Source organism: Cryptotermes secundus, unplaced genomic scaffold (assembly GCF_002891405.2).
Source record: "Cryptotermes secundus unplaced genomic scaffold, Csec_1.0 scaffold825, whole genome shotgun sequence".
NCBI classification, from domain to species: domain Eukaryota; kingdom Metazoa; phylum Arthropoda; class Insecta; order Blattodea; family Kalotermitidae; genus Cryptotermes; species Cryptotermes secundus.
The window spans coordinates 572,849-598,800 of NW_019738888.1; the positions used below are offsets into that span (position 1 = coordinate 572,849).

Consider the following 25,952-nt stretch of genomic DNA (forward strand, 5'->3'; position numbering starts at 1 on the left):
GTGCCCTAGATAGAAATGTTTGCAGATTTATCCTGTGCAAAGGAATGCGTAGGGAAAGCATACACAGGTGCGCAGCTCAGCATGCACATAAGGCATTGAGGTTGAAATAAAAGATTATTGAACTGAGTGCCCTATCCAGTTGGAATATAATTACACTTATTGCAGGCCCCAATCACAGTGTGATTTGGGGTAATGAGGAAGCAAATGCCTTGGCCAGTGAAGGACAGGGGTCAAGAAGTCTATTCCTCAGTCCTGAATCAGCGATTTCTGCCTCACCATGTGCTGGGAGGATGTCTTACTTCAAATATTTTTATGGATGACAGGCAGTACAAAACTTATCACACACACATACATGGATTGCATGATATGATGTTACAAAGTACACAAACACTTCATTTAACCTTCACTTCACATTTCTGCATAGCAACAACTATACAACATGTCGTACTTTATATACAGCATCTTTCATTACACCATACAACAGGTATATAAAGGCAAATTAATCTGTTGTGCGCCATCAGAATGCATGGACAGCACAAACATTTCTTGCCAGATTGCTTCTGTAACCAATATTGGGAATTAGTACCCAGTGTCCTTACTTCAAACAGTGCTAAACCAAATTTAAACAACAACAACAACAACAACACATTATCAAATAAAATCTTAACTTCACTCAATCTTCACAAAGATCTGCCTTCAGGACTGAATAGCCCAATACACTATTGCAATGTTACACAGTGTATCATATAGGGATATTTTGATATGTTCCCTGGAGATACATATTCAAAGTACAGTCAGAATTGAAAAGTCATATTGCAGTACTTACTGAAGCTAATCCAGGGCATTCATACACTGTATAGTCACCTTCTTCATTTTCCTCCTCACTCTCTGCCTCAGACACAGATCCGTTGCGTTCATTTGTAACACGACTGAAAAGAATCGTGTAAGTAATTCTCACCCTTAATTGAATGAAGATATTACATAAATAACTAATCCTAATACTTCTGACAATTTAAGAAGTGCTATGACATGGTCCAAGTCATTAACTGTGGGACTTGCTCAGTGTGACTGACCTACACACTTATCATTTGTCCTGTACTGATGAAATGCCTTCTGGTAATTTTAAAATTGGAAAGTTTTATTTATTTAATGATGTTTTCAAAGCTCAAATTGTATAGTGTCAAATGTTAGGGCCAATAATAGATACTGAAAAGGAGGTGGAAGGAAGGAGTCATGAGGTAATTTGGGGTACATCCCTGCATTTTTCTTGACGTACTAGGGAAATCCAAGAAAATCCTGTCAGGACTGTCTGTCTGCAGCTGAAATCTGAACCTGAACCTGCCGAATCTGAAGCAGGAGTGCCAATCAATCATGACTGTCGGTGACAAGAATTTTAAAAAAATAGATATGAGCATGATATAATGCTATAAAGTAATGTATTACACATTGCATTTACATTTTAGGGCAATTTTAATATGAAGTCGTTGATCTCACACACAGTTATGGTAATCACTGTAGTTTAGTATAGCATATGTTTTTTAATGTGTCCCCAGAAAAACGTTCCAAGAAATGTATGGCTATAATAAAATTTAGTATGACTGCTTAATTCAATATAGATGTTTGAACCTGGGTTATGTGTCAGCAAAAAAAAAATGGAGATAATGGACTGAAGATGACGAAATTATAATGTTCTATTCTAAGGTATTTTCCTGGAGAAAATGAAAATACCATAATCTGAGAAGCCTGCACTCTGGCAGAGATTTGAACCATGTACCTCCAGAATACTATGAAGAGTTACAACTACTGCAAGTAAAGCCATTATTTTGGACAATGAACAAACTTGAAGCATTTTTTCTTCATATAGGAGAATGTTCTAAGACCCAGTACCATGAGAGAATGATTAATTACTACTGATCATTTTTCTTTCATGTCATTTCATGTTGTGAAACTTACCAATAACAGGAACATGACTTTGTACTTTGCATACATATGGCCCTCTATGATATTCAATAACCAGCACTCCAAATGAAGAAAACATTTCACAGCTTGCAGATAAAATTTCAACTGATGTTCCAGACACTGGTCCAAAAAGTAATATTATTTTAGAATGCACACAGGCACACATTTTAAGATTGGAGGGCTGATATATTATCTCTATAATAAATTCTTCTAAGTTCTGTGTTAATTTGACAGGTATTGGTTCTGCATTTTAAACGGTTACAACAAAACCTTCTTTATGGTTTATTTAACAATTCTGTCAAATTATATAGCATTAAATAATAGAATTTTCAGTTCAATAATGAGTTGAAAAGCATGTCAAAGGAAGTGGCTATGGCGTAAGTTGAGGTACTTTCCCAGAATTTAATTGAAGGAACCGAGAAAGACTGCATAGAACCTCTGTAAGAATAAATGTCCCTGTACTAAGATTTGGAGCCAGTGCCTTCTGAATAAGAAAGAGGCCTGCCGACCACCACCTTGACGCTCAGTGCCTAATAAAATAAATTTTGCAACTACTTATTAAGTGTTGAAGAGTCCTATCTTCTGTGAAGTAGCTTTGTGTAGTCCATTAAGTCAACTGGAGTTTCGGAGGAACATGTCACCTCCAACTTCAGAGCCAAAGAGTAAGTCATGCAAGAAACCAACATGAAGCAGGAGATGACATGTATCCCTGAAGCATCAGTTGACTTTCAACTGACTACACAGAGTTATATTCCAGGAAACAGAATTTTTCATCATGATACCATGTAATTTGATAGATAGATACCAATGTGCTCTGCTGTCTCCATCTTCAAATGTACTCGTACTTGACATCGGTGCCTTTCTACAAAATTAAGAGGCGTTATATCTCAATAGACCAAAACACACTATGCACCAGTTGCTTAATTTCGAAATTTTCTTTTGTGTCCCTTATCTCTTCAATGAGGTCTTAATTCTGGACAAAGGCTACATACCTCTCCATTGCAATGATCTGCTGTTTTTGGTGCTGGTAGTGGTACATTTGGGCGGACTGCGCTAACCTTCTGTCGCCCGTTGGAGAAACTTCCTTATTGGGACCAGTAACACCATATGCTGGGTATTCCACATCAGCTGCTGCTTTAGCGTTCTTCTGCAACCTGGGAGCGGAAGGACACAACCTGAATTATCAGAACCACCCAATACAGTAATGTCTCCCCCTTCACCTGAGGACGGAACCAAACACCACTGTCAGAACTCTTCATAATCTACAAGTTAAAGTGTCTGTTTTTTCTTAAAATATACTCTAATGTACTGAACAAAATTAATTATTTTGATATTGCACTACTTATGGCACATAAATATGCGTACACCTACATTCGATTTATCTTTAACAAATTTCATAGGAGCTGTATATCATGAAGATGCACCGCAATATACCTGTCCTCAAGTCGGGGATGGAGATTACTTCCATCTTACGGATCCGATGGAATAGGTTTTGTACTTTTAACTGGTGACAGAAACAGAGGCAGCTTCCGAAACTTTGTGTCTTTCTAACTAGACATGAGACGATGGAAAATGTTCAACATATATGTCAATATAATAAGACACTGCCACATTTCTTCAAGATTTCAAATGCAGTAGTTTAAAAAGTTTATATAATGACGGCCCATCACAAAGGCGATTTGAGAATCCCTGGGCCTTAGGGGCACTAGGCTATTATTCTGTTTGGGACGCAGAGCACTGAAGAATGTGGTGGGTTGTGCGTGTGTGTTAATCGGTTTATTGTTTAATAAGCCCAATGAAGACAGGTAGCGATGGACAAAGTTCAGAAACCCCGTAATTCTACGAGTAATTCTGAGACACATTAGCTCTTAAGACATATATATAAAACACCTAAAATATTTTTTTTTATTATTATTATTTCTTGCAATTTACAATCTACTCTACAAGGGAGCAATAAGTAAATATGTTGTAAGAAATCACTTGTGCGGAGTGATCATCCAGTGATGATTCTCCTATGTAGTATACTATGCATTATGTTGTTGAGTACGGCTACCCATGTTCAACACTGTGTTCTTTTAAGTCTGAGAGCCATTGTCGTTTTAGTCTTCGTCTGATGTTTAATGGGTTGCTTAGTTCAGTTACGCAGCTGTTCCTAAAATATAAGTAGGCAAATGGGCCTACATACACATAGAAACCGTAATATTACGCTTTATTTCAGCTAATAACATTAGGGCCTTCATCAAGATAACTGTGAGAAAAAGTAATTCGATTCTGTTTAGAGGATGACGCTGTGGCTGTTGGGGAAATGTTCGAATTTGGTCCGTTTTGCAATGTGCCGAGCGATGGTACAGTATTGACCACGGCGAAGCGACACGATTGTCAGTATCCAACTGAAATATTAGTCCTAATAAGGACGAACATTCTTCCGTGTTGTGAAGAATCAATGTGTTACGTAAATATTACTATTATCGATTGCTATCGCGTGATTATATGTTCGTAGAATGGTTGGAAGTGGAACCGACGGGAGTGTAGAAAAGTTCTGGGTCCATAATGGAAGGGACATTTATGGTAAAAGGCGACATGTACATACATATGTAAGATTTAAAGTTTTTCATGGCGGGTAAGATTTATAATGAGGTATTTAGTCTTAAAGATGAAGGCGATATGTTCCTTCAAATTCTGATATCCACCTACCTCATTATAATACAGTGTCTTGTCGCAACCCAAAATATCATACATGAATACGTACTACTTTCCGATACGGGTTTTCTGTTTTGTATACACGATTTACATACAATAATGCCGGTATTTAAAATTTAAAGACTAACCTGTCGCGATAAGACAGAACAACAAAACATACAACAGTGTATTTTGTCATTTCGGGTGTATTACTTGGACATGAGGTCTGTTTGTAGCTAAGCATACATCAAATATGTAAAACAGCTATTGTCGTATAAGTTCTATTGTATCATATTCCTCTGATGATGCAGCATTATTCACAACAGGAAAGTTGAACAAGCATAACTATCGAATCTGGCTTCTACTCCACCAAACATACACCCAGGGAGTGAAAGAAATGCTTCTAAGAAGCATGTGTGGCGTGCAACCAGGCATAAAAATGTCAGTAAGTTCTCCTTCGTACAGAAGAAAATATGTCCACTTCCAACTAGTGCCGAAGTCAAGAACGCAGGAATCTATACACCCCATCCCCCTTGCGTCTTCATGGCGTGGCGCTTAATTAATTAAGCAGAGGGATAACTTTACTTTACTTTTACAAAAGAATGTATATGTAATGAGTATAAAATTACGCTCTCCATTGATTAAGGGACGTGCTAGCGCTGTGTTCTTATGGCACATGCCCACATTTTGGTAACGGTGTGCGGTAATCACCGAATAAGTGGATGGGTTAAGGATACAAGATTACCTTGCCTACCCGTTTACCTGTTCACAATCGATTTGATTACTGTTTGGAGGACCGTGTTAGTACGACGATAATTATATGAACCGTACGAAAGAGTAGGAATGGGAGGGGGGGGCTCAAGAAGGGAAGACGAATGTTGATACGCCTGGGAAACAGTCGACTGTCAACATGTCTTGATGTCGAGGAACAAATTGGTAAGGACATCTTAGATAACCGAGGAATTAACACTCATAAAAGTACAGCTCAAAAGACGGAGGTAATCCGTGCAAGAATGGCGTACGGCCCAAGTGAAATATTTTAATTTTCATTTCAAGCATCCTGTTGTGTTATAATACACAATCTCTTTATTAAATCCGTCACAACACAGCTATATCAAGGTCAGTGCCAATTTTGGCTCTGCTACATATTTCGGCTACCAAGAGCCATCATCAGGCAAATACATGGCCAACATATATACAGACCGGACGTACCTTTAAGGTCAGATTCAGAGAACATATACGAGACATATAAATAACGGACAAAGCTCCAAATTTGCTCAACATACGAGTGTATTGGACACCAAACATGAATATACGAGTAGTACGATAGACAAAACATTAGAAGTTCTATATATCGACAAGAAAGGCCGAACCTTGGATATATATGAAAGCTTTCACATTTACGAAATCAGCAAACTAAACTTACAACTGAATGATAATTTTACTGAAATGTTTAACCCTATATACGATGTAATAATTGATACATACAACACATAATATACAGCTATACCCCCTTCCCCATACACCTTATCTCTACCTTCCTCCCCCCACCCTCCCTTGCGTTGACTTTTAACATACATCACCAAATCAGTCGTTGTTTACATTTCCTACAGAACGGACAATACTTTGTAAGATGAGGCACCGACTAAATAGTAATTAAATAATACACTATATCTTCAATACCAAAATCAATTGTTTATTATAACAAAATTTAAAACTGTCACACTCATATCATTTTCAGATTAACATTAATATTACTACATCCACATCACAAGCCTCCAAAACAGTTTATTATATATACATAAAATATAGAATACTCCAATTTATCCGTGGGAACACAACAAAATCACAAAAACTAACGACTGACTCGATGGTGTAAAGCATCATTTGAAGAACTTTAATCTTTTTTATACTATAACTTTCGTGTTATATAGTCTAATTTATTGCACTTTTACGCCAAATATTTTAATATAATTTGTATTATTGTATCCAATCTTACTAGTACTGCAGTTCAGTGGTGTATGTTGGCCATGTATTTGCCTGATGATGGCTGTTGATAGCCGAAATATGTAGCAGAGCCAAAATTGGCACTGACCTTGATATAGTTGTGTTGTGACGGATTTAATAAAGAGATTGTAGAAATATTTTAATCGGATGAAATCTGGAAGCATAGAGACTGTTTGACCAAATGTTTCGAAGAACAGGGAATTACTTATAAAATAAATATTTTCTAATTGCTGTATGATTATTTTGTCAAAATATGTAATCAAATTATCTTGAATGCTCTACTAACTCAGTCCTTTTTTACTTTAAAACAATACAAATGTCTCCTGCTGATTTCCCACAGTCCAGTATAACATGCTGACTATGAAATATTTCATTCATCTTAACCCGTAACACTGAAAGTCACAAAGTGATCTGTCTACTGTCTCTTAAGCCCCAAACTTCTTCCTTTGTTCCTCTGGCTTGTCAGAAATTCAGTAACGTCAAGAAGCCTACACACAAATTCTTTCTTCTCTGGTTTAGTGATCATCTACCCAGCCGGTCTTCTTTCAAAACAAATATAACATATTTACGGATTATGCATGTATTTGATTTTCCTATTAAATTACTGGTCAATCCTGTTGTTAGACGTAAATTTCAAAGAATGCATAAGGGTTATTTCGTCCTTTTTGGTTTGGTGAAATGTAGCAAAAGTTATAGAACAAACAATTTTGTTTCGTATCGGTCCAATATTACCCCTGTTTTCTACGAAGCTCAAATCGAACTATCGACTTCCTAAAAAGTTTCATCGTACAAAACACTAACGCATTAAATATATGATGTTCTACTCTTGTTATAGACCTGTATCTCTGAAGTTGTCTTATCCCTTGCTGTTCTTCAAGCAATACTTGCTTACTTTCTCAGGGCAAGAGACCAAGTTTCATGCAAATATAAATTAATATAAAAGATAAAGAACTTGTACAGGCCTATTTTAACATCCATATTGCTAGATAAGAAATATTATTTAACATTATAAACTGAATTTTTCCGAGTTCAGTCTGCTCTCAATATCTTCCGAACGAAAGTCTGATCTCATACGGAAGAAAACTGTTCAAGCGGGACTGCTTCTTACTTGTATTCGAAAGATGTTCGGGTCGAATCCCGACCGAGACACCGAGTTTCTTGGTTGAAATGCAAATTCCGAGTTATTACTTTATGAAATAGGCCACGATCGCTTCTCGCCATGTCATTTCCAAGTTCCTGTTCATTTTCACCCAACAAATTTACGCTATATACATCGTTATATTAGCCATAATTAGGTTCTGTCTTTCTCTAGTAAGCTTAGATACTTATACATGAACTCTGTCATATTAGTAGAAGACATTTTTAGATTTCAGCATAACAGGCAGAAAACTCAGGTTAATTACTATTGAACAAAGCGTTTTCATTGCGGAATATTTTTCGTATACTGACTTGCCGATAGGAAGGCTGCATGTATGAGGAAAATTCAAACGGGAGGGTTCCAACTAATAGATAATTCATTGAACTCTTCATTGATTTCCTCATGAACCACGTCTATCTGCCCGGATTCGAAGGCAAGGAATGAAGAGCTGTCCTGTCCAATTATAATCGACCTGTGAGCAAAGTCCTTGACCTTCATGTGATCGTTTCATAAAGTTCTGTGTTTATTCACCACTCACATTTTCGTTTGGGAAATTTCAGTTCGAACTGATAATAAACTCAGTTACAAGAAATCGATGAACAAAGCCAATACACGATGTCAAATTGTTAGGTTTAAAATAAATTCCAAGAAGTATGTGTATTTTTTTTTTCAAATATAACAACTCTCGCTTTCCTTACGGGTTATGTTCAACTGTAGAAATGCGTGATCCTTTTGCACAGCACTGGAAAAATTTCATCCATCACGAATTGAAAATAGAACAGAATTTTGGTTTCTGAATATAAGGTTATCCCTATATCTGCTTTCCACACAGACAGAACTACCGAACTTAAATATTTACTGCACAGTGGTGGCGTCTAACAGAAGCAAATAGGCCTACATGTCAATTAATATCGGAAGGAATTCACGTCAACCCTAAACTGGTCATACATGACGAAGTTATTCGACAAGTTTACCCGAACTAGTAAGTCTGTACCGGTAAGTTCTCTATGTATGGCAGAACTCTGGCCGATTTGCAGGCGAGGAAAACATTTGTTCTAGGAGCGCGCTCGTGCTGAGGGTAAGATCACAGCGTGTGACCATGGCAGTTGTATATGCGGGCGGTCCACAAGCTTTCCACAGTAGGGGTTAATTCATACAACGTTGTAGGAAAGCCCCATAGTGTATGGCCAGCTTTACAATTCACTTTGTGACTTGTAAAAACGGAACAAAAAATGGTGAGTTATATCAGACATCCAACGATAAAGGAATCGGTCTGAAAACCATTTTCGGAAAGTCATCTTGAATAAAAGTCTAGCGATTCAGAAGACGAGCGAGAAGTAGGCGTAAAGTGAAGAACAGCGAAATTATAAAAGGTGAAACCATCAACCATTCGGCAAATTGAACATATGTTCAATACTCTTCAGGGACTAGCGAAATTTGCATTTATTATAACAGCCTGTAATTCTGCTGCATAGTAAAAATGAACCGATTCAAAATAAAAGCCGTAAATTATTTTTTTCCTCTTTAAATAAGGGAATTGAATCTAAAATTCAAAATAAGTCAGCATAAACATTCGCTACAGTACAGTGCATACCCAGATCTATTAAATGAAATGGAGCAGAGATCCGATAGTCGCATAGCTGGCCAAGCAATTCTTCATATTTTAGGGAAACCAGATGTTAATTACCTTGTTCACAAGAAATTGCCACGGACATTCTCCAGAGACAAAAGAGCCCGGTATACACCTTTATAATTTACTTCATAAGATCCATTTATTGTTGTCCTTCCCGCTACATCATTTTTTCCCGAAGCGTTGTATTTCCTTCAGGTTTTCCTAACGAAAAGTGAATGCACTTCAATCTATGCTACACGTGTTGCATTTCTGCTATCTCACCCTCCTCGATCCGGTCATCAGAACAAGTCTTTGTGGGATGAAACTAAGGTTCTCGCTCTATAAAACAGGTACAATTATAGTTCTGTATATCTTAATTCGAATTATCAATAGGTAATGAAAACATACACGAAGTTATAACAGGAATTAATATAAGAACTGGAGTATTTTATCAATATTTTGTAAACATTTTTGTGTGCTTATCTTAATTTCGGTCTAGGCTGTACAAAAGTCTGGCGGTATTAGATCTAATATTATAACGTCCGTAAATATGCACTTTTTACAACGGAACGTTCAAATATTCTAGAAAAATTTTATATTCCCATGGTGCTGGGTAAATCGACTTACGGGTAGAATATATTAATATTTTGATTGTGAAACTCAAAGATGAAAGAAAGTAAAACTAATATAAACACACAAAGACACTTACAGGTCATCCTTGAGGGTTTCGAACCCATCCTTAAGATTCTCGAGGTAATCTTTCACGCTGCTGAACATGAGTGGACCACATTTGTACGAAACTACTACTTCCGTTTCCTCTTCTGGAGACCGGTCGCGTGTGACTGATGGTTACTGCAGCTTGCGCCTACAGACCCTCAACCCGCTCTACATACCACGTGACGCCGCTGCCATGGTAACTCAACTGATTGTTATTCTCCGAAATTGGCAGCGATGTGCTCTGTTCTAGAGTGAGCGTTTAAGGCGAAATACGGGGATTGAAATAACAAGCATTACATTACTGAGGGAAATATCTTGTAATATTGGTATGTCTCGTTACGAGGCTGCAGGGGAAAATCAGAACTTTAAGACATAATAATTCTCCGAAATGTGGCAAAGATCAAATATTTGGGACGGATGATAGAAAATACAAATTTATGTTCATGAAGAACTTAAGGTCAAATTTAATATGGGGAATGCCTGTTATCATGCAGTTCTGAACTGTAATTTTTCCGTCACTTAAATTAGAACCCAGTCATTAAAAATTTCGAAATTATAATTTATCCTAGTGTTTTATGTAGATTTCACATCCTAAGGGAAGAACATGTATGGAGGGTAATTGGAAACAAAATTCTGAGAATATTATTTGCATGGCAGAGAACAAAACTAACGTGAAAATGGAGAAAATTACATAATGAGCCTCAAAATTTGTGTACGGTAATGAAATTTACGAGAAACACGTAGAAGGTAGGGATTTTCTTGGCCACATTTACGCCTTCCCGTTCCTCAAGCATGACTCAGCTCCATAGTGTAAGTTTTTAAAACTTTATAACTCAGTGGGGCAAATATTTGTACCAAATATTTTAATGTTAGGTAATCTGGTGTTTCGCTCACAGTCTAAACCCATGAATTTAGTTAGGTTCTTTGAACAAAAAAAATCTAGTTTTTCCTTAGAAATTGTATCCGGACGGTCTTTGTAACGAAAGTGTTTGTCTTCTTGAATGCGTGAACCGACTTCTATCTAGGTCTATATAATATCATTTGCACATCTTCGCCTTTTGAAAGATTCATAGGGATTTATATTTTGTTATTTGTATTATATCGTGAGAACGTTACATACGCTAACCATAATTTCCTTGTTCCGTCAGAAGCCTTTTAATTCAAAACGCAATGATCTGAATCCGCCAGACCAGTCACCGGACCTTATGGGGATTTCCCTTCATTGGAAACACAATTACGCTATATGATGCATGCCATCTTGCAGGTATTTTTGCGAACTCTTGCATAACTGATATTACCGAATTTCCCACGGCGCTTTTATGCAATACAACTATTCACATATACATGTATACGCATGCATATATACGTATACATATCTGCATATACACACACAAGAATACAAAAGGAATGTTTCTTTTCTATGGAGGCGCACCGACATTCCTTTTCGGCGCCTTTCCTTCCCATAAATAAGAAAGTCTTTCTATTGCTTTAATGTCAAAAGTTGTTTACACAGGCTATATGAGTGTAGTGCACAGGAGACGAGTCAAGTACACGGTAATTCAGGGAACAGTCAACCTAAAGACCTGAGTTCCTACCATCTGGTGGCCTATAGAGTTTACCGTTCATCAGTGTATTAGTTGATTGGAACGGTAAGAGGCTAAAGGTCAAGCCACAGGTAATCAAAGTAGAACTTGCCGATAAAAATATGTCCTAATGCAAGAAAAGGTGGCCACAACACGTAGTAATAAATTGCGACTAACGCGGAGTTCGAAGAAATGAGTCGAGTCTAACACACAGTACACTGATATGTGTTGTGTGGTCAAGAATGCTATATAACTTCATGTACTTGAATCGTGTTGCTAGAATACAAAGAACAGAACAAGAATTGTTTTTAATCTTGCACACTTAAAGGAGGAAATCTAATTATAAAGAAATTAATAACATACGACAAACTGCAGGTGTTTCCAGCATATCTGTCTTCTTGCGTAAAAGAGAGAAACTGGTAAAGTTTTACTAGAAATTCGAATAGCTATAAGTAAAAAATACAGACTTTGTGCATTTTGGCAGAACGTCGGAAACCTTGGAGGTGGATAAACTGGAACCGAGAATATATACAAAGAGTGTACCAATAATGCCGGTCACGGTGGCCGAGCGCTCGAAAGTATGCACTGTCTTTGCTCGCTCGGAAGCTGGAATCGTGGGTTCGAATATCACTCAGGGTATGGATGTTTAGTGTTTGTTTGTGTGTGTGCGTTTTTCTATGTTTGTATACAGGTAGAGGGGTCTTGCGACGAGCTGGTCACCCGCCCAAGGAGTCCTACCGAATGTCTAAGATCAAGTAAACCGAAGTGAAACGGAGAGTTTCATGGAGGTAGGCCAAGGCTCAAACTGGGGCTGTAGCGCCAGAGGAAGGACCAATAATGAAATGGTAAAACACTAGAGTGACAGCTGACAATCAAGAAAGATGGCTCAAAAATAAAATGCACGTAAAAACTAATATTAATATTTAACACAGATATATATAACACACAAATATAATATTAATACTTAATGCTTGCTGTTGCAAGCTACACATAAAAACGGCATACAACATGATTCTTGCTCATTTACTGATCGCTTTAAGAACGTTCCGAAGCGCGTTAGTAACCCTTCATTTCAAGTCAAGACTTCTAGAGCATAAAACGGCCTAATGTCAGTCTCCGACCTGAAAGCATGTTTCGAACTCTGACAGGTCGATGAAGAATAATCCAGCATGATGGAGTGAATGGCGTAGAAATAGTCAATGACGCGTCGCGATGCTTTGGAAACAGCTGACTGGCTATTAGAGCGTAGCTTGACACATACATTCATCCTGCATCAAAAGTGAACGCGCTTTGGGTAATAGGAACGCGCTTAATGAGGAAATGCACTAATTACGCCCTTCTGTCTGGAAATAAACATACCTGCACGTGTACAGTATAAGTGTTCATCTTCCTTAAATGCTTCAACCTTTTTATAAGTTAATAATCATATAAATCAATGATCTATTTATAACTTCCACCGATATAATTCCTTGTACATAACATTTTTTTAGACAAGCATTCACTTTGTCGTTATATTTGTAAATATTAAAGCATAATAAATAAAATATTAACATCTATATCTATATTAATGATATATTTTCATACCAGTGTTTAGATGGTTGTCAGGTATTTCTAACTTTATGTTTCCCTGATATCTCTAACTGACGATCATTTCGACATAGGGATAACGTGTCTTACTTGCATAAGAGGAACGCGCATTCAGAATTCTGCCAAGACGCAGACTGTCCCGCTAGAGGCTGTTGTTTTCTCAGTCTTTCAGGATAGATGCCGATATAATATATTGTATTGCCATTTCTTCACATTTCAGTACACGATAATCCTCTCATTAGATATATTTTGATGATGAATAACCTACGCATTTGAGCCGGATAGGTGAAACGGCCTACGAAGTGTCTAGCACTCTCTAATTACATGGTTAACATCACCAGACTGCCTCTCCATGCCACTAGCTTGTGCATACTCGGTAAACACATTGTGATTAATGGTGTGAATTATTAAAGGTCGCCCTAACTTTGACGCACTATATTTATACAAGTGCGGCAAGATGTTCTTACTGTCAGAAAACGAATTTGTAAGTCCTGGTCCGATTAAAACAAAGTTTAAAAAACTTGAGCATAATGAACCATGCAAAAGTTCGTGTACATCTAAATTTAAACACAGAAACAAGAACTCGAAGTTAAATGGTCAATTCAAATTAAGACGATAGAAGAAAATAAGGAGAGGTAAAGAAAATGGTTAAAAGGGAGAAATAAAGAGAGAACAAAGAAGATGGAAATTAAGGAAGGGGTAAGCATACAAAAAGGATGTAAGAGGTACGGAAGTAAATTAAGAGAAGTTTCTATAGAAAGAGACAAAACTGGCATGAGACGAAAGGAAACATTAGTGTGTTTCATTCCAGTTGCATGCAAAGAGTCTTGTCTATAAAACAGCATTTGGATTCCACGCCATACAACCTCGAGACATGAGCGGATGTAAAAGACGTACGCTAAAGTTCATATGAATTTGTACGTAATGTGTTACATACATGTATAAAGAGCGGTCGCGGCTCCGTGACAAGAGAAACTATTTATATTGATGAAACTCTGACCTGTCACAGGGTCAGGGTGTTGGCAAGTACTGAGGCCTTGTCTTACATACCTTCTTATTTATTTGTAGGACTTGAGAACAGGGGTCCAAGTAAGTGATTCAAACCCGATAACAAAAAATTCAGAAATATTAATTTATTTTAATTTTGATCATGGATATTTATTTTCCATGAGATCAGTTCCAACTTAACCGACAGTTAAGTAAAGAACAAATGATCGGATATTGGAAGTTCTGAGATTTGTTTCGCTTTCTACAGCAAGCACAAAAGGCTACTGTAAATAAGTCTACAGTATGTAAGATTTGAGGCTTTCACGGCGGTGACTATGGAGAAAGCAGTCTTCTAGGATTTGGCACCGTGTATATGTGGTGTTAACCGACGTTTCGGCTGCTTTTACCGGTTCTCACGGTCTATTCTCTTGCGGATTTCTTATATTTTTTCCTTCTACCCTGCAGATGGAGGCGATACGTTCCTCCGAAACGTCGGTTAACACCACATATACACGGTGCCAAATCCCAGAAGACTGCTTTCTTCAAAGTCTACAGTATCCTACATAGAAAGAACTTGTGTAGTTACAAACAACAATGATATTACCTTAATTAACTAGCACAGAGTATTCCTTCAAGAGATCAGTCGCTCGTTTAGTCAAGAAATTTTGGTTTTATAACACGATGTTCATCATCAGGTTCACAACCTTCTAATGGGTTCTGTACCAGTCGAGTCTATATTACACCTTCACACAACGTTTCACATATATCTGTCTTAATAATTATCTTTCCATCTACGCCACGGTCTGGCTTGTCGTCCATTTCCTTGACGTTTTCGGACCAAAAATGTAATCGTACTTCTCACTTTTCATAGGACCTAGACGTACTTTTCTATTGCATCCCTATGACTTGATCGTCTTAAGAGTAATGAAAGAGAAGTATCGATTATACAGCTCCACAATTTTGTGGAGTACTTCACTGTTTCTCTAGAGGGCGGTTACTAACTGTCATGTTAATTTCACTTCCACCGAGGAATATTTTGCGATCATTCAATGCCATTCACATCCCATCCGAAGCCTGATACTGCCACTAAATCTAAATTATACGCCGCTGATAGTGTTCATACTGATTTCAATGAGCCTGTGCTATTCAGGGACTCTTGCCGTCCAAGGTCAGATTTGACAACTTTTGAAATATTTTGTCCTGTCAGATTCCGTCCAAGACTGACTAAAGTACTCTGTAACAATTTATAACATGCTGCATTTAAAGAGACGTTTCTACCCCTGCTATGAATTTCCAAGCTAAAAGATCACTAGATATTGCTGTCCGCGACCCAACATATTCTCAGCTACCATAGCTCAGTCGGTACAGCGACTGGCTAAGGGATGGACGACAGAGGGTTCGGAGTTCGAATTCCGGTAGGTTCAAAAATATTCTCTTCTCCATGTCGTCCAAACCGGCTCTGGGGCCCACTCAGCCTCCTATCCAATGGGTACCGGGGCACTTTCCCCAGGGATAAAGCGGGAGGGGCATGAATCTGATTACTCACTTCCGGTTAGTGCCGAGGTCAAGAAAATGTGGAGCTATGTATCTAATTCCCCATACGCCTTCATGGTGTAGTGCTTAATTAATTAAGTACAGGGACAACTTCACCTTTACCTTCACACATCACGATTTTCAACATTATCTGATTACTTCGTGGTTATATCAAGCCGCTCCTGTCCCCCCTGAAACCCCCGAAATTGTTTCAGTTTCAGTGTACCCCGACTTTCGCTCAACCTTGACCTAGGAGCGGGCACCTTGCCAAATTCTCTTCATCGACCCAGTCCTGTACTAACCAGTATTCCCTCCCTCCACGCTAGGTCACTGAATAAAATACTATCACTGTGAAGCTTCAACGTGAAGAGTTGAACATAGAGGTCAACTGACCATATGAGAAATTCATGGATCATTCGGGGTTTTCCGAAGATCTACTGACTGATTTATGTCCGTACGGTTACATTTGTCACAAGAAAGGCATAAATGGGGGCAGGTTTACACAAATGTGTTATGAAGATCTGCACGCGAATAACATGGCTGAGGGTGGAATCTAATGTCATCATTTACGATAGCGCGAAATTCTATAACTAGAAAAGCATCAATTTCTTAGAGAAGATTTTATTCCACGATGTCAGACAGCCAGAGGGATGTACATTTCAGTCCTCGCTACAATGACGTACATGAGTAATATTTAAAAGTTCCATAGTTATGCTCTCTTTTGTGCATATAAGCAGCTCAAAGTGAAAGTAAACAAAACCATCGTGCTTGTCTGTCGAATAAATCTGGAACGTCTAAACGGAAACGATCACATTTTTACTCACTAAGTAACGTAAAAAGTAGACATACAAGTATAATTGGTTTTTAACGTAAAAACGCTGTTAAAATAAATTAAGTAGTATAAATACTACTAGTTCCTAACAAATTTATTCTTGGTCAAAAATAGCAATAATATTTCATACCCACAATGAAGATTTCCGACGTAAAACAGTGCCCACTCTAGTCACATGACATCTTTATCTGGTTGACTGTACTTACAGTACATTATACAAAACGAAAATTAATCGCCAAGTTGGGTTATTTAAATTTTCCATCGAGTCCAGGTGGAAGACTTGACTTATAATAATGAAACGAAATATATTGTAATCCCTTTTATGTATTTTAGTTCCACTAAATGTGGGAGTGTTGATTTAAGGGACTGACTCCGGACAAATGTCCTGAGGACACAGATTTAACCGTAATTAATACGAAACCCCATCACAGCAACAGTGCATTTTATGGTTCCAAACGAATTATACACGTACCTCTGACACACTAATCGTGACCGAGAATATGCCACAGAAAGTAAGGCCGAAAGCCATACGAGAGGCGATGTCTGTTCTGGCGTCCCTGGGCCACAATGACGATGATGCCGACGACGGTAGACAGACCTCACCTACCTCCAGACTACAGCTGAGAGATCTTTCTAATCCTGATTGCTACGTCTATACACTACTGTTCTTCACCCTCGAAAGCCGATCGGCTCTTCAAGAGGTCAGTTTGGACTGGGGCGCCTTTTGAAAGGGATGGATATTTGAAGACTGGATACCCGGGGGAATAACTTCTTAGTTTCACTTCATAAAGTTACTATACTAATTATACGGGGTAATTCATAAGTCTCTCCGGAAACCCCGACAATAATTTATAATCACAGTACCCTTTGTAGCCATGCATTTCACCTACAGAGTGATTCTAAATTGTTCTCCGGGTTTCCGGACCGCCTTATGAATTAGCCTGTTCTGTGTGAGTGTTGATATATGAGTACTTTGGATGTGTGAAATGTAGTTAGTACGCCTATTGGTCATGATATGTAAATTATGTAATAAAGATGTGAAATATATTTCTGTTTCAAACCAAGTACCTCAAAATGCCCAGTGCTAATTTGAAGCGTGATCAGCAACAGAAACTGTCGACTATAACGTCAACAATTACCTAGAGCATACTAGAAATATGTGGGCACGCATCACTCTCTACATGAAGATTTCTTCTTCTTCCCTTTCTTCTTCTTTTATACGGTATGTAAAACGTACACCTATATACCAGTAAGTTATAAATTAGCAGTGTACGTCTTCACTGATACGATCAATAGCATAACTTCTGGGACATGAAATTGCCTTGTTAATGCAGTGCGTGGAACCAATTACAGACAGTCTGCAGACAAACCTGTAAGTAGTGAGGCAATGCTAACAAGCTGCTCTGTATTGTCATCTGTGTGTTCCGCTTCGTGCACTTGCAACCCAGGCTTAACATCCAATATGAAAGAAATGCAGGTTTCGAGAAGCTCTTCCAAGTAAGTAATATTCATGAAAACGAGGAGAGCTGACAGCGGAGAGACTACAGCTGAGAGGTCCACCTGCCAGCAGAATTAATAGGCTGCCAGGCACTTGCAGCCAGTACATGCAGCACCCACACAGGGTATTATGTTCCCACCATCTCAAGCAGAATTTTTGCGATTTTACTGTGTAGTTAGAAATGACCGTGAACTGAATTTCCCCTCATTATAACAGACTTCGAGCCATTACTGTTTGCAGTATATATTCCCATTCTCAGTTCATTAGGAATGATTTTCTCTGGAAACATACATATTAATTAATAATGCCGACTTCTGGGATCTGGCGCCGTGTAGTTCTTGTGTGAACAGACGTTTCGGAGGAACATCTGTTCACACAAGATGTATACGGTGCCACATCCCAGAAGTCGGCTTTCTTCATAGTCACGGCTTTGAAAACGTCAAATCCTACACATATATTAATAACTTCAATTCCTCATTAATTTCTCTAGTAACTACAGGATGTAAGGCCGCGCCATAGCTCAAGAGGTTAGTCGCTGGCTTCCCACCGCGGCGGCCCGGTTTCGATCCCGGGTGTTGTCAAGTGGGATTTGTGGTGGACAAAGTGGAGCTGGGGTGGGTTTTCTCCGAGCAGTTCGGTTTCCCCTGCCAATCTTCATTCCATCAAATTCTCCATCATCATAATCACCCGGGGCAGGCTACAATAGGCCAATCAGTGGCCGCCGTGCAGAGTGGACCCAGTTGGACTCCACCCCCCACTAAGGGAATTTAAAGAAAAAACTACGTGGCGTACAGTTTATCTTTACACTGGTTCCGACGAGTGACAGAACAGCCTTCTCGCGTAGGCCTGCCGCGGTAGCCGACAATTAAAACCTAGCTTGTCAGCTGTAGTTTAATTTATTTTATAGGAAGGTCTCGAAGTGACGACTTTCTGCTTCTAAACATACCTCTCGTCATGAGAATGTGTTTCTACACACACGTCAAGGCTGGTGTACAGGAATAGGAGATATTTCATTGTTAAGTTTTCCGAAGATTGCCTGTTTTTCTCACACACTTTTCTTTCCAGCGTGCCCCACATACGAAGGTCGCAGGGATTAAGTCGAGTGACCGTAGAGACAAAAATCCTCGCCTTATCACTAGTTCGCCTGAGACTTAATCTAAAACATCCACAGAATTGCTCGTAGAGTGTGCCGTTTACATTATGTCGCATCGCTCGAAGCGTCACAATGGAAAGCAAGTTATGGATCACGAGATCTACTGAATACCGATTCCTGAAACCAACTCCATTATCAAATTCTTGCTTAGTCATCTGGAAACAGAAGGGTGGATATGATTGTGACTTAGTAACGAACATGAACTGTACATTATACCAACCCACACTAAGGGCCAAAGGAGACCGCGCCATAGCTCAAGCGGTTAGTCGCTGGCTTCCCACCTCGGCCCGGGATTGATTCCGGGTCTGGTCAAGTGGGATTTGTGGTGGACAAAGTGACGCTGGGGCAGGTTTCCTCCTAGTACTTCGTTTTCCTCTGCCAATCTTCATTCCACCAATTGCTCCACACCCTCACCTATCATCTGGGGCTGGTACAATAGGCCAGAAGTGGCCGCAATGCAAGGGACTTAGTCCCATCCCACTAGCATTAAAAAAAAGGACCAAAGGACGTAACGACTTGTTCGGACTTGCTTCTAATCGAGTACAGATATCTTCAAGACTTCCTTGAATCAGTACGTGTATTCTTGGATATTTTATGTTCAGCAGCTACCTCTTAGGGTAAAGTAAACCGTTCCTCCACACGACACCGTACTGTTAAGAGTTCTTTCTAAAAAAAATCTAAAGAATTTCCTCCATGAAAAACGCTCTAAAAAGTGTCGTTTATGAATAATCCCCCCCCCCAAGATATCTCCACCTTGTCGTGGTCGTGGGGTTTGCGTGACTCTGTGACCTGGAGAGCTATGCCGGCGGTAGCTTAACTATCGGTAGGATCACACATGCCGGAAAGTCAAAGGGTAGAGTCCAGAATAAGAGAGATTTCCTGGTCCTCCAGGTTGGGTGTTGGGCATGAGGCTAACAACCTCATCCTCTAAATAATTTTGTTCAGAAACCTAACAACTATCCTCGGGTCCATTCCTGCGGCAGCAGGCATTGGTTGTGGAGACTGATTCTAGAGGAGGCCAAGGGTCATTTAGGGCTGTAGCGCCGAGAGGTAGGTAGGTAGGTAGGTAGGTAGGTACATGAATAATTTCTGTTGAGCGCTACATTTCATTTTTGAACATTACACGAACAATACTTCGAACGGTGTTTGTATATATCGCAAGGCCAACTAAATTATAAACCATCCCTGATATTGAGATAAGCGAGTGAGGATCTGGTGACGAAATTAGGTTTCAGAAGCCAGCAGTGGACAGGCGTGGGGGAACACATTTCTGACGAGCTAAGGATAAATTACATTCCTTGCATTATACTTATATGAAAATTTTCTCAAAATGATGACGCCAGAAGCTTCTAAATTCCTGGCAATCTCTTATATACCCCAAGTTATTCACTAAAATTTATGGCAGTTACTATCATGCATAGCACTCGTATTGTTGTACCCCAGAAATTCGCAAGCCATCCGCGTTAGCGTTGTTGAGCAATGTCAAGTTGGATTATTCTCAGGGGCATGCAAAGAGAGCTATTAGATGAAAGTAGTTCAATCTCTGAGCATAAAATCAATGAATTAATTTCAAACCGAAGAGGAGTGGGCAAGGGACATGCAAGTAGCTAATACTCGCAAATACAGAAAAACTCCCTTGGCAGCCCTATAATTTTAGTACGAAATTATAGTATTTCGGCGAGTGAAATAGCACGGTACAACTTTCATTAACGTCGTGCATACATTCTGATACATTCTGTATCTTAATATGTTACAAGAATTATGTTTTTAATAAAAAATATGTAATATGATTAGAGCTCCGACTTTATATTTCGAGGATAATGTCGGTTCCATTTTCGATCCGGTGACTCGAAGACGTAAGTCACTTTCCTCAAATCTTAGTACAGAACTTCACACAGGCCTGACTAGATCCTTTCAAATTCTCTCTAACCCATCGCTCACATTTTCACTCTTCCCCCAAATTCGTCACTGTGCACTCAGACCAAGCGATGAAGATAATTAAAACGACATACTGGGGTAATTTCGGTAATTGCCTGTAACTATATAAAATATATAAGTCTTTAGTATATATATAGTAAAAAAATACCGAAAAGAAATTTCATTTTCTTTTATTGTTAATTATATACGATAAAATATAATTTATATAAAGTGGAAAACGTTAACACGTTTTGATTAATAAACAGAAAAAAATGTCTACTTCTGTTATTATTTAATATATCCCCCCCCCATTTCAATACTAGTTGAGCAACTAATTCTCTGGTGTCACAATGAGAATGGCTCCAAAGTATTCCATCGAAATAAAATCGAAACACCTTAAATGTTAGGCCTTTATTAATTAGATTTGTTTTCTTTTGTGAACTGGATTTTCACATGGGTATTTCTAGCAGCAGTTTTGTGCGGAAGTGAGTTCGCATTAAATAATATCAAATTATTAGATCTATTTGTCGAAACAAGACTGCATTTTACCTCAGACAAATTCATTATTAATGATGACTCTCTGTATTTTATCCAGTAAGCTAAAAGTTTTTTTTTCTAATTTCGACTGATTTTCAAACTCAGCACATCCGTAGTCTTAGCACTTCTGTTAAATTTTCTTACCAGACAGAAGCAAATTTCCTACCTTTCGCTCACCGACACTGAAACAGCTTTCTGAAGATTTTCCTGCATATGTAAGAACATCAACTAACCAAGAATTAAATAAATAATAACCGGAAGTTATACGATTATTTCTGTTTTTCCTTTTTTTGATATAGAGAAAGCTTCTGAGAGCCTATAGGTAAAATGTTTCAGACACATTAGAACAAAATAATTGTGGCTCCTTTATTAAGCAAAGGCACATAAAATAACAATTCTACAGATTTTAAGATATACGTGAGATTATCACCAAATATATGGATAAAGAATGCGATAAGGTAAAAAGACACTTGCGTACTTAAAATATTCATAATTTTCAATGGTCAGCTGTTCAACAACAAATCAGGATGGCTACAATGGGCTGGGCATGTAGAATGTATGTGGGCTATGATAAACGGCGCAGCATTTCAGTCGGAGAACCTGAAGGAAAGAGAGTATTTGAGAGACTTGAACGCTGGTGGGAGGATAGTATTAAAATGGCTCCGATTAGGGTCTATTGGCGGTGTCATATGGACACGGTAATGAAAGTTACGGTTCCTTAAAACACGGAGAATCTCTTAGTCAGTTTAGTGGCCACACGTTCAACGACTATGCTCAATGGAGTAGTCTGATTACAAGTAGGAAGGGATCTTATGGAAGCAAAATTCTGAAACTCTAACGTTCCGTAGGTTTCATACTGTCACGCAGTATGGAGAGTGACTATCCACGGGGTTTGCAATTGGATACTGAATTTATTGACCACTTATACACACAATTCGGAACTACAAGTAATTACAGCGTCACCGATAATCTTCACACTTCACAAATCACCACGGCACACGCTGTCTTTTCCAGCTTGCTGTGTCTTCACCAGCCGTTCCTTGGTAACGGCTTCTAACAATGGAGATTCTTGGAAGTCCTTTCTGATGGCGGCTCCCTTCCAACTCACTTCCAACTGTCCCCTTTTCACAACCTCCCGTACACAACTGACTTAGTTGCCCCATTTTTTTCTTGTAACCTCTCGGCACGGACCACAGTAGAAAATCCACGTTTCCAACAGTATTTTCTTGCTGCATATGCATCCGTTGCAGCGGGAACGTCTTTGCCGAGCCGTTCCATAGCAGCGGCAGTCTATTTCTCCTATTAAAATCTGTTGCCTGGTAGCGCATGTTATTTACGTCGTTTCTTTCGTGGTCGTTGCCTAGAAACGGGCCTGTACCCCACAATATCTTCCAATGATCTGACGGCTCTAAAATACCAAGAATGAACAGCGAGATGACGGAAAGAAGATTTTAAGGCCGATACAGCCATTAATTGCCACACGCCTGAAGACGTATTTGGAGAAAAAAGTGTTGAACACTTACTTTAGATCTATGAGAAATGACTGGACAATATCACATAATAAACGGCGACATAATTTGTATCCTTCTCCTAATGTTTCGGGGCCAGCAAATGAAGAAGGAAGATTTGGATAAGGCATACAATATGCAGTGACGAATAGATTAATTATTGCAAAATTTTGATCGTCAGGGAGGACACGTGCAGAAACGAGAATGTATTATTAAAATTATTCTTGTGTGTGAGTGTGGTAAATCGGTTTTATGTTTTTATTATTATTTTCCTCGTGGGGTGAGGCTGAGTCCACTTGGCACTGCGGCCACTACTGGCCTATTGTACCCGCCCCAGATGATAGATGATGGTGATTGTGGAGCAATTGATGGAATGAAGATTGGCAGGGGAGACCGACGTACTCGGAGAAAACTTTCCCCAGTGCCACTTTGTCCACCATAAATCCCACATGACCTGACCTGGGCTCGAACCTGGGCCGCCATGGTGGGAAACCAACGACTAACTGCCTGAGCTATACCCCGGCCTTGGCAAATCATTTGTGAACTCTAGACAGGAGAACATTTCAGGTTTTTATGAACACAGTGACGAACTACTAGATTCCATTTAAGTAGAGAAGTTTTCAACCACCTGGGTGATTTACAGTAGAGTCTGGGTTCAATCCCGGGATAGCCTTATGTAGGATTTGTGGTGGACAAACTAGCACTGGGGCAGATCCTTCTCCGAAAAATTTGGTCTTCTCCTGGCAAGTATCAATTCACCAATGTTCTATATTCATTTACAATCAGTAGCTGGTATAAAGAGTCCCACACAAAGACGCAGTTCCAGAACACTCTGTATCATCACAGTCCTGCAAATAAAACTAAAGTAAAAACAAGAAGTTCTGAGAAAGACTAATCACTATTTTCTCTTATACGACACAGACCGCATAGAAAACGAATTCCTCCAACAATTCATCTCTGATGCGGGAACGTTCTTGCCGAGTCAATGTCTAGCAACGACAAGGGGATATACAAACCGACCCGCAGACTCTCCTTTGATAGGACACGGGTCACACAGAAAACGATACGGCCAACAATTGTTCGTTGTTTTGTGTATTTGTGCCGCACGAATGTTTATACCGAACCGTTGCCTAGCAACGACAGGCAGGATACACGTACAGACACGTAGACTGACGGCAGAGATTTATGAAGTACGCCACTGAGATTGACTCAAGTGTCATTATATACACATATAATTTAATAAACACTGGTTCAGGCATTCAAATACTGATTAGGGGGATTAACAGACACAGAAACACAGACAGAATGGAGATCGCATAAGCCTATTTTCATTTTTTTAAAATAAGGAAAGTAGGGTTAAAGAAAGAGGTTCGAGTTCTTGTGATAGCCCCAGTACCATGGAGATAGTTCACCTGCGAAGAAAATAAAATGTACTGGACAATTAAAGTCTTATGTAAATTTATTAATTTAGTTAAATAAGCGTTATAATTCATCAGAAGTTATTTTGAATATTTCCCTGCTCTAAATAATAGAAGAGATAATGAGTTTTCTTTGCAGTAAATGTATTATACAACGCTGGATTACACAACTGTTGTGTACTCACTTGTACCAACTGATTCCTGCTACTATCACCCCCACTACAGCTGCGGCACTGCAACCAGCCACCAAAGCTGGAACAGATCGAAACAAGAGATTAACAATTTCACAGAAAATATTTCTGGAACAATTCTGTAAGATGTCAGCACTTCACCAACGCGGAAATATATTCTAAAATTGTAGTTGTAAGCAATAGTTTCTGCTGTTAACACAGTCGGAAGTATTTGTATGTGCTGTTTGCTGGAAGTACATAAAATGAAATCATAATGACTACCCCCACCCCGACAGGTATCCATACTATGATACAGTGGTGGGGCTTGCGTGTCATATGATACTGAGAGCTATGCTGGTGGTAGCGTAACAACTGGTAGAGTCTCCCATGCCTCCAAACAAAAAGGTACACCCTGGTCCTCCAGGTTGGGGGTTCAGCGTGGGGTTTAAAAACCTGCCCTGTAAAATGCCTTAATTATCGAGAAGTTTTAACGATTGCCGCTGGAAATAAACAGCTAAAATTACCTAGCAAAATTAAGGACTTACGAGTGGGAACCTGGATTGTGTAGTCTATATATAGTACATAAAAGTTGAGCACTTCAAGAGGATACTTGACGGGTACACAGACCTGCTATCAGGTGGCTGGATTCAGTTGAAGGAGATCTAAAGACAGTGGGCGTTAGAAATTGGAGACGAAAGTCATGGGATCGGTACAAACGCCAAGCAATCGTAAAATAAGCCAAGGTCCAATCTGAACTGAAGCGTCCGCAGAAGAAGAATGGCTCCTACAACTTACACATTCTCCATCTAAAACCTCAATGACTATGTCCTCTCAACAAAATAAGGTTAGAAGATAAGGCCGTAGCAATTAGTTGTCCAGTATTTGTATGTAATTAACCAGTTCAGATGATTTAAAGGAATTTAAATAAAGAGAACATAATATGAAGACATGGTCTGTTATTTGGTTTCCAACTTCAAAAGCATGGGCTTAATTACTCTTCATATTTCGATTATGGATGAAATCGATAGTGATACGATAAAATTAGCTAAATATTTGAAGAGCTGCTCGTAAAGAAATGGTATTCAGAGTTCCTAATTGAAAAGACAGACGCAAGCCA

The 25,952-nt window shown here is 38.9% G+C and overlaps 1 protein-coding gene across 1 annotated transcript in view; it reads right to left on the bottom strand.

Moving 5' to 3' along the window:
* LOC111871292 (neural proliferation differentiation and control protein 1) overlaps positions 1–25,952 on the bottom strand; it is a 66,402-nt gene that overhangs the window by 8,822 nt on the left and 31,628 nt on the right. The window contains exons 4-6 of the mRNA XM_023864295.2: positions 24,851–24,917; positions 2,952–3,113; positions 827–929 (exon numbers count right to left, since the gene is read on the bottom strand). Of these exons, the coding sequence (XP_023720063.1) occupies positions 827–929; positions 2,952–3,113; positions 24,851–24,917 (332 nt within the window). The remainder of the gene's footprint in view (positions 1–826; positions 930–2,951; positions 3,114–24,850; positions 24,918–25,952) is intronic.